This window comes from Panthera uncia, chromosome B1, assembly GCF_023721935.1.
Source record: "Panthera uncia isolate 11264 chromosome B1, Puncia_PCG_1.0, whole genome shotgun sequence".
NCBI lineage: Eukaryota > Metazoa > Chordata > Mammalia > Carnivora > Felidae > Panthera > Panthera uncia.
Window position 1 is genome coordinate 103,658,617 of NC_064811.1, and position 15,425 is coordinate 103,674,041.

Sequence of the window (15,425 nt, forward strand, 5' to 3'; positions counted from 1 at the left end):
TTCCTACCTTCTTCCGTGGGCTCTCATCTGCGCTTGGCTCCGGAGACTCCGTTCTGCTAGTCTTCTGGTGGTTTTCTGGGTTAGTTAGGCAGGTGTAGGTGGAATCTAAGTGATCAGCAGGATGCACGGTGAGCCCAGCGTCCTCCTAACCCGCCATCTTCCCTCCCTCCCCCTAAATTCACTTTTAAATTAACTTAGGATAGACAATTATTACAGCTTAAATTTAAAATACTTTCATAGGTAAAATAAGTAGTGATGCCAACCTAAACCTTATTTACTCTGGCTCATATCTTTTTAATGGAATATAATACACTTTTATATTAGGTGTTAATTGCTCCTTGCTATGCATAGAATCTGGGGCAAAACCATTCTCCTGGCTAACAGAGCTATTTTATATTAATTTTATGTTGCTTATTTAAATATTACAGTGTAAGTCATTTACCCAACTACTTGTGGGCTCTCTAATAGCACAACCTGTTATGTGTCATATATTGTTACTTTTCCCTTATAGTCTATCATAATCTTACACACAGCAATCACCCAACTAATACTTATTTATATTTTTCTTTCTACCCATTTGATAAAACTATAGATTTGTATGGATGGTGAGTTATACCCTTTATTTCACTTTTAATATTTCCCCTCTAGTAAACTAGACTGCATTAATTCCTAGTCTTTGTCTGGTTTACATATTTGCTTCCCAGACAGACACTCATTCCAAAGTTAGCTTTTAAGGAAATGTATCCCTTTTTATCCCAACTGGACCAAATCTCCATTTAAACCTTATTTCTAATTTTATGTCATAGCAGTGGGGAAACTTACAAAATTGTATTGACAGGGTCAACATTCAAAGGTGAGTCCCTTACTCTGTGCTCTTAATGCCATCCCATTTAACTTCCTCCACATCTTTAATTTAACAGTTTTTGCATTTCTCTCTTGAATCTTCAAATCATCCTTCTTCCCTGAATCATGTATTTATCCCTATGGAAATGCTCAGAATATCTGGTATTGAATGCTGTTTTTTTTATTTACCTGCCATGACTTAGAAAAGTCATGTTCGTGTCTCTAAGGCTCAGTGTATTCATCAGTAAAAGTGGAGATAAGAATTGTTATTTTATAATTTGTGAGAGTTAAATATATATTGATCACCTACTATGTGCCAATATATGTAATCAGTTAATATGCATAAATGTCTCTAATACAATTATCAGGACCCAAAACTCGTTAAATTAATGTTTTTTTTTCTTGTTGATCTTCTTATATCTATTTTATTCCTAATATAGTCTTCCTTTCACAACATCTGCACCCTAGTCGTGACTGACACCTAAATAAATGCATTGAATGAATGATTCCAATATTCTTAGAACTGCTGTTTTCACTCACTTTTTTTTTTTTTTATATCACACTTTTGAGAGACTGGGTCATTATCTCACAGTTTTCTCCAGCCATTTTTTCCCAAAAATCTTCCAACTGGTTTTTCTCCTCCATTGATCTATGAAAAAATAATCTATCCAAAGATTCTGCTGAAATTTGCCAAGTTCAGTGACTTTTTCTGAGTCTTTATTTTCCTTTACCTTTTGCAATATTTGCACCACAGATCATCCTTTCTTTTTGACCTTTTTTTTCTTGTCAGTGTCTATGGAAATGTTAACTCTTATTTCTCACTCTGCATTTCTGACCACACTTTCTAATTTACCTTCTAATCTCCTCTTTCTCTCTTTGCAAAGTAATTTAGATATTCCCCATAATATTTTTCTCAGTCCTTTTTTTTTTCTTTTTTTGGTGTGTGTGTGAGAGCAAAAGAGTGAGAGAGCAAGAAAAGTGAGAGAGCATGAGCTAGAGAGAGAAGGAGAGGGAGAATATTTCAATTTTCACAGCTGCAACCACCCAGAAAACTATGCAGAAGCCTCTAAATCTGTGGTATCGATTCCGACTCCATCCCAGAGATCCCCTTCCTGTATTTCTAACTCTGTAGGAGACATCTCTACCTGGAGGATCTGCTGGCAGCAGGAGCACAGCATATCAGAAGCTCCTAACTTTCCTGTTTCTCATCTTGGCATTCTGCTTTCTCTTAATGGTGTTGTCTTGCTTTTTTCATCGATGTTGGATAGCCAGGGGTCACCCTCTCCCCCTATACTCAGTCAGTGGACAAGTTCTCATGTTTCTTCTTTACTAAGGCCTCTGGCACCCATTCTCTTCTGTGCATTTTTCCTGCCAAGATTCTAGTTCAATCCACAATTACATCATGCCTGGACTATTATAATAAAAATTAACTTTCTTCCCTGACTCTGTTTTCTAATCTCTATACTACCCTGTACTGTATAATTTTGAAGCCCTCACTATGTCTGGGCACTTTAAGTTCCAACGAGTTAGGACCTCCAGCCACCACAAGGAGAACAGTTCAGTATAGGAGATAATTTTGTAATCTTGAAATTATAGTACTTTGCAACAAGTATAGTTTACGCACAGAATGGGTGGAAAGAATAGCATACTCGATGCTGTTCGAAGAAATCAGTAGAAGCTTCAAGTACTTGATGATTTCTGGAAAGACTGAGAAGTAGCTTATCACAAAATAAGGGATGACAGACCTTCTAGGCAAAGACAACAACAGGCACAAAGGCAAAGGGCTCTGCAGAAACATGGTATCCGAGAAGCAAAGCGGTTCCGTATGGTCAGTGTGGATTAGGAATGGGCCTTGTATATCATATGAAAAAAGTCACACACCTTTCTGTGTCTAATGGGAGAAACAACTGAATTGTTCGAGCTGGGCAATCACACGACTAGTTTACGTTTTATGATGATTGATCTCTCGGTACTGTAGGAAGTAGTCTGGATGAAGCAAAGCCTGAGTCAGTGAATGAAAGAGCAACGGCAGTAATATGAACCAGCTTGGGCATTCAGTGGCTCAGCTTTAACAGTGATACTCCCTTCCTCAAAATCCTTCAACTTCCAGTTTGCCTGTGGCATAATGCCCAGGCTCCATATTCCAGTCACTCCATAAATGGCCCCAGCGTCTTCCCGAGCTTATTCTGCACAAACCCTCAACATATAGCCAAACTTTCAGCCTCACTGGATCACTTTCTGCCTCTGGGAAAAGGATCTGTGCTTTCCCAAGCTTTATGGCTTTGTTCGAGTTCTTCTGTATCCTAGATCCAGGTTCTGCAAATGGCAATCTATAGGCTAAACCTGCATTTGTAAGTAAAGTTGTATTGGGATATAGCCATGCCCGTTCATGTATGTATTGTCTGCGGCTGCTTTTGTCCTGCAACAGCAAGCTGAGTATTGCAACAGAGCTCTTATGGCCTGCAGAGGCATATTAACTAGCACTGGCCTTTTAAGGAAAAAAATTTGCTGACTCCTGACCTAGACCACCTTTCTCCTTTTTCACCACTATTGCAAGATGGGTAGCTCCTTTAAAGCTCAGCTTAACTTTAGCCTTCTTCACAGAAAGCTTTCCTTTAATCATTCCAGTCAAAAGTGGTCTCTTTGTCTTTCGGATAACTAGAGCAATGCTTCTACTTGAATATACTGCCTTGTTTTGTATTTCTCTCTTTCTTCCATTCAGGATGTAAGCTTGAGGACAGGATTTTCACCTACTTCTCCAAGTGTCTATCAATTAGTCCACCTAGACATTTGACTAAATATGTAGATGGATTATAATAGATTATATATGATAGAGTATTATATTATAATTGAATATGTGTATATACTCCGTTATGTGTGTAAAACTAGACTTTTAATTCTCATCATGTACCAATTACAATACCAAGTGCATTTCATATGAAATTACATTTAATGCTCCAAAGTACTAAGTGAAAGGAACGTATATGTGATCGACACTTTATAAATGGAGAGAAAAGACTTAGAAAGAAGGAATTTTATGAATTTAAGTGTTAGAAGTGAGGTAAAAATTCATGTCCAAGTGAATTGTGTTTCAAAGTGCACACAATTTAATACAGAAACTGAATTATTGTATTCTTGCAACATACAGCACAGTGCTTTATGCTCCTAGTAGATGTCAGGAAGAGGCAAAAAAAAAAAAAAGATTAAAAAATCAAATTGTGATATTTTAGCTTTAAAAGTACAAAAGTGATTTAGATTTTAGGTAACAATGATGTCAGTCTATGCCCATAATTTGAAACAGTAATTTCTTATTCTTGAATCTGCAAATAAATATTTGTTGATTTGCACCGAACCAAATCAATGGAAACCAATTCTACATTGACACACACCTTGAGCACTAGTTCCTTTTAGTCTTAGCAAGCAGGTACAGCATTTCTTGCCTTCACTCCAGCTGAGTTTTACCTTCTTTATACTGTAGTATGATAGAACAAGTGGGTGTTGAGTCCTAAAGACTAGATTTTCAAATTCGAAGTCTAGATTGACCTGTTGTAGATAGTGTGCTTTGTTGTGCAAGTATATTAGTCTCTCTTAGATTCAGATTCATTATCTATAAAAAATCCAAAACAAAACCAAAATGTCAGGATTGTTTTGAACCTAAACGAGAGCATATATAAAGTGCCTTGTAGCCTGTGCTCAGTACACAATAAGGACACGGTAAGATGCTGCAGAGCTTTAAACCCCAGCATAGATGTTCAGGTGTGAAAGGACAGCACAAAACCCAATGTGATAAAGTTAATATCCATAAAAGAAATTTTGGACCAGAGAAGGAGGAAAGATCTTCATGAAGGGATGAGAACTAAACCAGGATTCAAGTGATAGAGGAAAGGCAAACCTGGGCATGTTATCTTGAACATCTATCCACTTATAGAGCCACTTGTGTCCCTTCTATATGTGTGTGTTTTTTAACTTACAAGTATATGTCAGATAAAACTGATACTATAGATATTATGAGGCATTTTCAGAATACTTCATATGTAAAATAGACTTTTTGGAGGGCTCCTGGGTGGCTCAGTAAGTTAAACATCCAACTTCAACTCGGGTCATGATCTCACAGGTCACGCATCGAGCCCTGTGCTGACAGATCAGAGCCTGGAGCCTGCTTTGGATTCTGTGTCCCCTCTCTTCTCTGCCCCTCCTAATCTCTGTCTCTTTCTCTCTCTCTCAAAAATAAATAAACATTAAAAAATTTAAATAGACTTTTGATACACTTCAGAATTAGGTAAAGTCTAGAAAAAAAATCACATACTAGTGTGACAGTTTATTTTTTAATGTTTAAAAATAGTAAAGATATTAATTACTTTTAAATAGAGAGGCTCCTGGGTGGCTCAGTCGGTTGAGCATTCGACTTCAGCTCAGGTCATGGAATCGTGGTTTGTGAGTTCGAGTCCCGCGTCGTGCTCTGTGCTAACAAATAGCTCAGAGCCTAGAGCCTACTTCAGAACTCACATCATTTGCTTTTCAACATGTTGCTCTTCCTAATACATCACAGTCTTGTCATAGACAAATATCCAAATCTAAATTTGCATGCATTTTTCATCATTTTAACTTTATTTGTATTTGTGAATAATTGAGGTAATATTTAATCAATCCCTGAACTTTGCTGTCATAAAGCTGTAAAAAAGTTTGTGGTGCTATGAGTTACGAATTGCTCTTTTTCCCTGTTTGATAGTTTCTACATCTACTGATAGACACAAGGTTTCTCAGAATAAGATGACACAATTCTCATAATTCAGGTTCTTACAGAATTTATTGAAAGGGTAAAATAATTTGATTATTTCATAAGTCCTGATTTTATAACTTTAAGAATTCATTTACAAACCTGTGATATTTTTATTTTGATAAAGGGAATAGATATCTACTGTATAAAGGCAGTAATTATACTTTATAAAGAGTCACTTCTGGTCCAGGAAATGCTATTCTCATTTACTGCTGATCCTGGCATGTGAGTATGCCAAAATGTATTGAAAGTCTGAGTGATATCAAGTACTTTGTAAATACTGAAGTCATTTCTCAGCCAAACGCCCCCTGTACCTTTTTTTTTTTTCTATTTTGTTATCATTTGATAGGACTTCTACTTTTTAAAAATATCAGCTCCTGAGTAGTTCATTATTTCTCTAAAAAGGATAAAATTGCTGAATGTTAGTTTTAAACTGTGAGCTTAATAGGAGGAATGCCCATTCCACTTACTGCAACGTAGACCTTTTTCTACTGTTAGATATACTTGCTGTTGCTTTGTTTTCATGGGCACAAACCAAACTATAGAAACATGCAGTTAATTCTAACAAGGCCATTTCTTTGTTAGTCTAAAGGAGAAGACTTTTAAAGACATCCATTTCCTTGCCACCCTCCAACTCTAAAAACAATGGACCATAGCCAGTTTCTGAACTTTCAAGCTTAGCTACTTCTTTTCTAGTTGATCTCTGAGGAATATACAGATAGCTTTCTCTTCATAAAGAAGAGAGAAGGTGTTCTCAGAGGAAACTCCTGCCTATTAACCAATCTGGTTAGCATCAGAATATCCATGAAAATGTCATACCTCTCCTGACAACAAGAAAGAAAAACATAGCCATATGAGGAATGACAAATGAGAGAATTAGTAAGCAGGAATGTCTCTGTATAAATAATCAGTTCTTTAGCTGTTCTGGGTAGGCGGTGGATGTCAAATACAGTGTTTTGTCTTTAAAAAATAAGATCTTCAACTTATCTTCCCTGGTTTATTATGGTACCCAGCAGAAAAGTAATTTTTAGATTCATTTAACAGATGTCCATTTGTGATCCTGGCCATTAACCGCAATATTAGAGCGAGGCCCTGATTTATGCCTTCAGGGTCACTTATTTATAACACAATAGTCTTCTGGGTATATTTTGGGGACTTGCATGATCCAAAAAATCCAGAGATCTTGTGAGGACCTGCTTGAGCTCACTGGACATCTCACAGTAAAGATTGTCAATGTGATACATAAAATTTGAAATATTTATCTTCTAGCCATATTCTTTAATTGTTGTGTGATTGTACTTCTAATGATTTGTTTTTACATTTCTGCCTCAGTTTCTAAATCGTAGTGAATAGATTCTACAATATGAACACCAGAAAAAATATGCCCATCTCTGTTCTCTTTAGTTATAGAATCATTGGTGGAAACTCTCAGTTCACCATCAACCCATCCACAGGACAAATCATCACAAGTGCATTGCTAGACAGGGAAACAAAAGAGAATTACACTTTAGTTGTGGTCTCCAGTGATGCTGGATCCCCGGAGCCTCTTTCCAGTTCTGCCAGTGTGCTTGTCACTGTGACTGATGTCAATGACAACCCACCAAGATTTCAACATCACCCATATGTCACACACATCCCGTCTCCTACTCCTCCAGGTAATCAAGCCAACTCTGAGGTGTCATGGATAAATGCAATCTATACATTGGACGTTTTCTATAAATATATTTTTGTTACTTTTATATGAATATTTCTGATACAGCTTAGCTTCATAGATCCTCTAAATTCAACTTGTTTTGACTAACGAAACTGAAGGAATGTTGAATCTTCATAAATGATTTTTTTTTTTTATTTTAGACCGATTGTGTTTAAGATTTTATAGTTGCTACATCTTTCCTGGTACTGTTTCTTAATATAATTTGAATATTTTCAAATGATTAAAATAGTCACTTCATAGTCAAGAAGGGTTCTGCCCAGAGATGTAATTTGTTTGTAAATTCCCTGAGAGGAGAGACGTTGTTTCTTTTTCTTTCTTTCTCTCTTTCTTTCTTTCTTCCTTTCTTTTTGCCATATGCAATTTCCTGAAACATCTGAGAGGCAGAAAGCATTCAACTATATTTGTGGGTAGAAAATAAAGATTTTATTTTAATCCTTCATAGGTAGGTTTTCAAAAATATTTAATGAGTGAATAATTCTAATGAATTATTATTATTAATATTTTATTCCAGTTTTGACGGATGAAGATTTTCTGTTAGTAAGTTTATGAAGACATTAGTGACCACTTTCATATGACACTATATGCATTTATCTTCCTTCATTTAAATTTACTTTGGTTTCATTTGCTTGTTTGTAAAAAATGGCAAGCTCTCTAAAGAACTGCACAAATAATCTGCCATTTGTAATCTTTGAGATGTGTTTCCAAACAGGAAAATATACAAATACAGGCCCAAATTAATTTGATCTGCTTTGCTTTAAAGTACTTTTAATTAGAAGGAAAAGCAAATGGATCCAGGATCTCTTCTCTCAGTGATGTTTGATCTCATATTCACTTGAGAATGTCAGATTGATACCAATTCAAAGTATAAAATGCATAAATTTCTGTGCCAATCTTTTATCAAAAGGAAATGTCAATATCAAAGTCATATATCCCTGATGAAGGCCTGTAGCTGAAATGATGCCGGCAGGCATGATTCTAATTACATACAGTGTGTGGTGATGCAATATAGCATCCCCTATAAAAGGGAGTATGTAATGCTTAAGCATCTTTTCCTCATTAGACTTATTATAATTAATAAGAATCACTGGCCTTAATAAAAGACTTTTCGCTTTTGTCACAAACTTTACTGTAGGGTATGAATACAGGTTTGGAAAAGGTTTTTTGAATGAGTACATCAAAAACATGTCCTTATGGCAGTTTTCCTGCGTATTTCTGCTACAATGTGTTTCATTGGCATTCATCCCAAGCACTAACTTTTGGAATCCGAATTGACTCCATTCTTCCTCAGTTCTTATTTTATACTACTTTATAATTGTTCTAATTGATTTGTGAATATATGTATTCATATATGTATATATATTTTGTCTCCATGTGATAATAGATCACAGATAAAAGAATTTTGCCAAAAAATGGTGAATTAAAGAATCACAGTAATTTTAAAAAATGTATTAAAAATATTGTTGACTTGATTACATGTATGGTAATTCAAAGATACTTTAAGACCTAAGAGAGCAATTATCTTTTTTCATTGGGCAGAAACGTAGCTCTTAGCAGAACTCACATAGTATCATGTTTGTTGAAAGTTGTCTTATGTACAATTTTTCTCCTAGGAACTATAATTCTGAATGATTAGCCATTGCTCTTCACTGTGCTTTTCTCAAAGGCATACTGAAAAGTATTAAATCTAGTAGACCATATGGGTTTTAGTTAGAAAATGGCAGGTCAGCCCCTAAAGACTACCATTAAGTAGATTTGACTTGGGAACTTCAGAGATAATATAGGAGTTACTGTTCTTCCCAGTAATCATGAGAAAATTAAGTTATATTAGGGAGCAATATAATACTTTGTATACATTAATCCACTATCAAATGTTTTGTTTGGGTTCCATGTGATTATAACTGTACGCTCCATCTTTTATAGGTTCCTTCGTCTTTGCGGTTACAGTCACAGATGCTGATATTGGACCCAATTCTGAGCTGCATTATTCTCTTTCGGGCAGAAACTCTGAAAAATTTCACATTGACCCACTGAGGGGAGCTATTATGGCAGCTGGACCACTAAATGGGGCTTCAGAAGTGACATTTTCTGTACATGTAAAAGACGGTGGCTCATTTCCAAAGACAGATTCTACCACAGTGACTGTTAGGTTTGTGAACAAGGCAGATTTCCCTAAAGTCAGAGCCAAGGAACAGACTTTCATGTTCCCTGAAAACCAGCCAGTCGGCACTCTTGTCACTACCATTACTGGGTCCTCCTTGAGAGGAGAACCTTTGTCCTATTATATTGCAAGTGGGAATCTCGGCAGTACATTCCAAATCGATCAGTTAACAGGGCAAGTGTCCATTAGTCAACCTCTAGATTTTGAAAAGATACAAAAATATGTTATATGGATAGAGGCCAGAGATGGAGGCTTCCCTCCTCTATCCTCTTATGAGAAACTTGACTTAACAGTATTAGATGTCAATGATAACTCCCCAGTTTTTAAGGAAGATCCTTTTGTATCTGAAATATTGGAAAACCTCTCCCCTCGAAAAATTCTTACTGTTTCAGCAATGGATAAGGATAGTGGACCCAATGGACAGTTAGATTATGAAATTGTTAATGGCAACAAAGAACATAGTTTCACTATTAATCACGCCACTGGCGAAATTGGAAGCATTCGGTCGTTAGACAGGGAAAAAATATCGCAGTATGTGCTCACCATAAAGTCCTCGGACAAAGGCTCCCCTTCTCAGAGTACCTCAGTAAAAGTCATCATTAACATTTTAGATGAAAATGACAATGCCCCAAGGTTCTCTCAAATATTTAGTGCCTATGTTCCTGAAAATTCCCCTTTAGGATACACAGTTACACGTGTCACAACTTCTGATGAAGACATTGGTGTAAATGCAATCAGTAGATATTCTATAACGGACACAAGTCTTCCATTTACAATTAATCCCAGCACAGGGGATATTGTAATTAGCAGACCTTTAAATAGAGAAGATACGGACCGTTACAGAATCCGAGTTTCCGCACATGATTCTGGGTGGACTGTGAGTACAGATGTCACGATATTTGTGACAGATGTCAATGACAATGCTCCAAGATTTAGCAGACCCTCTTACTATTTAGATTGTCCTGAACTTAGTGAAATTGGCTCCAAAGTGACTCAGGTATCTGCAACAGATCCTGATGAGGGATCAAATGGGCAAGTTTTTTATTTTATAAAATCTCAGTCAGAGTATTTCAGGATTAACGCCACCACAGGAGAGATTTTCAATAAACAGGTCTTAAAATACCAAAATGTCAGTGGCACCAGTAATGTGAACATCAACAGACACAGTTTTATAGTGACATCTTCAGATCGAGGTAATCCTTCATTACTCAGTGAGACAACAGTTACCATCAACACAGTGGACAGTAACGACAATGCACCACAGTTTCTTAAAGGTAAATATTTTACTCCGGTCACCAAAAATGTTAAAGTCGGTACGAAGTTAATCAAAGTTACAGCAGTAGATGATAGAGATTTTGGACTGAATTCTGAAGTGGAGTATCTGATTTCTAATGAAAATCATTTCGGAAAATTCAAGTTGGACAACAGTACAGGGTGGATTTCAGTAGCATCTTCCCTGATCTCTGACTTAAATCAAAACTTTGTGATTACTGTCACCGCAAGAGATAAAGGAAACCCTCCGCTTTCATCCCAAGCAACTGTTCAAATAATTGTCACTGAGGAAAACTACCATACGCCCGAATTCTCTCAAAGTCACATGAGTGCAACCATCCCTGAAAGCCATAGTATCGGGGCCATTGTCAGAACCGTTTCTGCAAGAGACAGAGATGCAGCGATGAATGGCTTAATTAGGTACAGTATTTCTTCAGGGAACGAAGAAGGCATTTTTGCAATCAATTCCTCCACAGGTATATTAACACTAGCCAAAGCTCTTGATTATGAGCTATGCCAGAAACATGAGATGACTATTACTGCAACAGATGGAGGATGGGTTGCAAGAACTGGTTACTGCAGCGTGACTGTAAATGTGATCGATGTGAATGACAATTCTCCAGTATTCTTCCCTGATGAATATTTCCCTACTGTTTTGGAAAATGCCCCAAGTGGAACAACAGTCATCCACCTAAATGCTACAGACGCTGATTCGGGAACCAATGCTGTGATTGCATACACCGTCCAGTCATCTGACAGTGACCTCTTTGTCATTGATCCTAACACAGGAGTCATCACCACTCAGGGCTTCCTGGATTTTGAAACCAAGCAGAGCTACCATCTTACTGTGAAAGCCTTCAATGTCCCTGATGAAGAAAGGTGCAGTTTTGCCACTGTTAATATACAATTAAAAGGCACAAATGAGTACGTGCCTCGCTTTGTTTCCAAACTTTACTATTTTGAAATCTCAGAAGCAGCTCCCAAAGGCACAATTGTTGGAGAAGTGTTTGCCAGCGACCGTGATTTGGGCACCGATGGGGAGGTACACTATTTGATTTTTGGTAACAGTAGGAAGAAGGGTTTCCAGATCAATAAGAAGACTGGGCAGATTTATGTTTCTGGCCTTCTCGATAGGGAAAAAGAAGAGAGGGTATCTTTGAAGGTACTGGCCAAGAATTCTGGCAGCATTAGAGGTGCCGATATAGACGAGGTCACTGTAAACGTCACTGTACTTGATGCCAATGACCCACCCATTTTTAGTTTAAACATCTACAGTGTTCAGATCAGTGAAGGGGTCCCAACTGGAACCCATGTGACATTTGTCAGTGCCTTTGACTCAGACTCTGTCCCCAGCTGGAGCAGGTTTTCTTACTTCATTGGATCAGGGAACGAAAATGGTGCCTTTTCCATTAATCCACAGACGGGACAGATCACTGTCACAGCAGAATTAGACAGAGAAACCCTACCTGTCTATAATCTCACGGTGTTGGCTATTGATTCAGGGACCCCCTCCGCTACAGGAAGTGCCTCCCTGTTAGTGACCCTAGAAGATATAAATGATAATGGACCTATGTTGACCATCAGTGAAGGTGAAGTTATGGAAAACAAACGCCCAGGAACTCTGGTGATGACCCTTCAGTCCACTGATCCTGATCTCCCTCCAAATCAAGGCCCTTTTACCTATTACTTGCTGAGCACAGGTCCTGCCACCAATTATTTTAGTCTGAACACTGCTGGAGTTCTGAGCACAACCAGAGAGATTGACAGAGAACAGATTGCAGACTTCTACCTGTCTGTGATTACTAGGGATTCTGGTGTTCCTCAAATGTCTTCCACAGGAACCGTGCATATCACAGTTATAGACCAAAATGACAATCCTTCACAGTCTCGGACTGTGGAGATATTTGTTAATTATTATGGCAATTTATTTCCTGGTGGGATATTAGGCTCTGTGAAGCCGCAGGATCCGGATGTGTTAGATACCTTCCACTGCTCCCTTACTTCAGGAGTTACAAGCCTGTTCAGTATTCCGAGGGGTACTTGTGATCTGAATTCACAGCCAAGGTCAACAGACGGCACGTTTGATCTCACTGTCCTTAGCAATGATGGAGTTCACAGCACAGTCACGAGCAATATCCGAGTTTTCTTTGCTGGATTTTCTAATGCTACTGTGGATAACAGCATCCTACTGCGTCTCAGCATTCCAACAGTAAAGGACTTCTTGACTAACCACTACCTTCATTTTCTACGCATTGCCAGTTCCCAACTGACAGGCTTAGGGACTGCTGTGCAACTTTATGGTGCATACGAGGAGAACAATAGAACATTTCTTTTAGCAGCTGTGAAACGAAACAATAATCAGTATGTGAATCCCAGTGGTGTAGCCACCTTCTTTGAAAGCATCAAAGAGATCCTTCTCCGGCAGAGTGGAGTAAAGGTAGAATCTGTGGATCATGACTCATGTGTTCACGGCCCATGTCAGAATGGAGGGAGCTGTATAAGAAGACTGGCTGTGAGCTCTGTATTAAAGAGCCACGAGAGTCTCCCAGTCATCATTGTGGCAAATGAACCTCTGCAGCCTTTCTTATGCAAGTGTCTGCCAGGTTATGCTGGTAGCTGGTGTGAAATAGATATAGATGAATGCCTTCCATCCCCTTGCCACAATGGTGGGACCTGTCACAATTTAGTGGGAGGATTTTCCTGCAGCTGCCCAGATGGCTTCACTGGCAGGGCCTGTGAGAGAGATGTCAATGAGTGCCTGCCTGGTCCCTGCAAGAACGGTGCTGTCTGCCAAAATGTTCCAGGAAGCTTCAACTGTGTTTGCAAAACTGGATACACAGGTATGACAATGTTTGGCTTTTTCACTAAGGCTTTAGTCATGTCAAGTATAGTAGAAAGCAGTGTGTTTTGTCACTTTTAAATGGTTTTCCATAATCATAGCAAATGCTTTAAGTACTTACTATTGGCCTACACTGTTCTAAGGACTTTACCTGTATTTATTTTACTTACTTTTCACAAGAGACCCATGAGGTTGGGATAAATATTTTCCAGTTTATACAGATAGCGAAGCTGAAGGAGAGAGAAGGTAAGTCAGTTTTCTGAGATGACCCAGATTTGTCATAGAGTCAGGTGGTAAGCCTACACAGTTATTTCCAGAGTTTAAGCTCTCAATCTGCTAAATGTCTTGTACAAGAGCAAAAACCATATAATGTCTTCAAATAAGAGTGTTCTCAAGTCTAAGGCATAAGGCCTGGACCATTTGATGTCCTAAATATGTCAACAATGGTTGTTGATTCTTTTATTTTATTGTCATCTTTTTTTTTTGGTGTATCTTCATCATTTTTATGATCTTTTAAAATCATTGTCATTATTACTGAAATTAGATCCATATTTGAGGGCAGCAAGAGCAATGTGTTAAGATTGAAATTAAAATGCCATGTATTTCTACTAGTCAGGTAGAAGGCATAATACCTGACTTCTCTGGAAAATCACAACAGAACTGAACCACAATCTACCTTGACATTTTAGAAGCATAATAAAACATACAGCAGCAAATATGTTTCACTAGTCTTTGGCATTTTAACAGGGTATGATGTACAAATATACATATATCTCTATAAGTTTCTGTCTCTAATTGTCTAGCTAGCTAGCTAGCTATCATCTATCATCTATCTACTAACTGATCAGTGGTTGGTGCACCTTCAATGTGTGTAAATATTATGCTTTTAATAAGTCTGAGGAGAGAAAAATTCTCTGCTGTCATTTGCACACTATACATTGTTAGTCCATATATATTACATTGGGTTGCTTTGCAGGGTTTATAAACACAATTTAAAGTACCAGCAAAATAGATAAAACCAGGACATTGTTTTTTGTTTTTTTTTTTTTAATTTGGTAAATATCTTGCAGAATAATATTTCAAAAGAAGTTTTTATAAGAAAATACATTTACATATTGTATTTTCAAATAGGTGCCCGTCATGTATATACTAATGGTTTTATATTTGAAGAATTGAATTGCTTGATAGTGACATAAAGCAAGTGTGAATGAGTCAAGGTTTAACATACAAGCTTTGTCTATTAACAAAATAATATCCTTGAAGTATAGATGAAGAAAAGGTGCAACGATAATGTATAATGAAAAGAATCAGGAATTTGATAGTATTTGATTTAACTATAGCTTTTGGAAAGTCATTTAACCTTGCTGACCTTCAATTTCTCCATCTGCAAAATGAGATTAATCATATTTACTTATCTTTCAGGCTTGTGGTAATGAATAAAGATAATGCTTGTAAAACGTCCACCAGAGTGTCCAGCATTCAATAACTAGTAATGTAAATTAGTTGTATTAGTAGTGGTGTTATAGAGGGGCAGCACAGAATTTCTAAAAAGACAGAAGCCTCAATGCACAAGTTGTGAATCCTACTACAGTTGTATTCTTAGCATTGTGAGTAATTTGGCTCCATCTAAGTTATCAGTTCAGAATTTCTAGAAAATCTTCCTCAATCTTTCCTACTCCAACCCCAAAAATTACTTCCTCTGTTGAAAATTCAACAATAAGGATTATTTTTGTCCATTTTAGTATAATATGCTCATTCACATTTAGATTTAAAATGAGTTTATACTTAGTCCTAAAATGAAAAATGTGTGAAGGCATTTGGT

The 15,425-nt window shown here is 37.3% G+C and overlaps 1 protein-coding gene across 1 annotated transcript in view; it reads left to right on the forward strand.

The window, feature by feature from the left end:
- The window catches only part of FAT4 (FAT atypical cadherin 4), a 165,236-nt gene that overhangs the window by 130,750 nt on the left and 19,061 nt on the right, over positions 1 to 15,425 (forward strand). The window contains exons 8-9 of the mRNA XM_049631149.1: positions 7,025 to 7,275; positions 9,255 to 13,604. Of these exons, the coding sequence (XP_049487106.1) occupies positions 7,025 to 7,275; positions 9,255 to 13,604 (4,601 nt within the window). The remainder of the gene's footprint in view (positions 1 to 7,024; positions 7,276 to 9,254; positions 13,605 to 15,425) is intronic.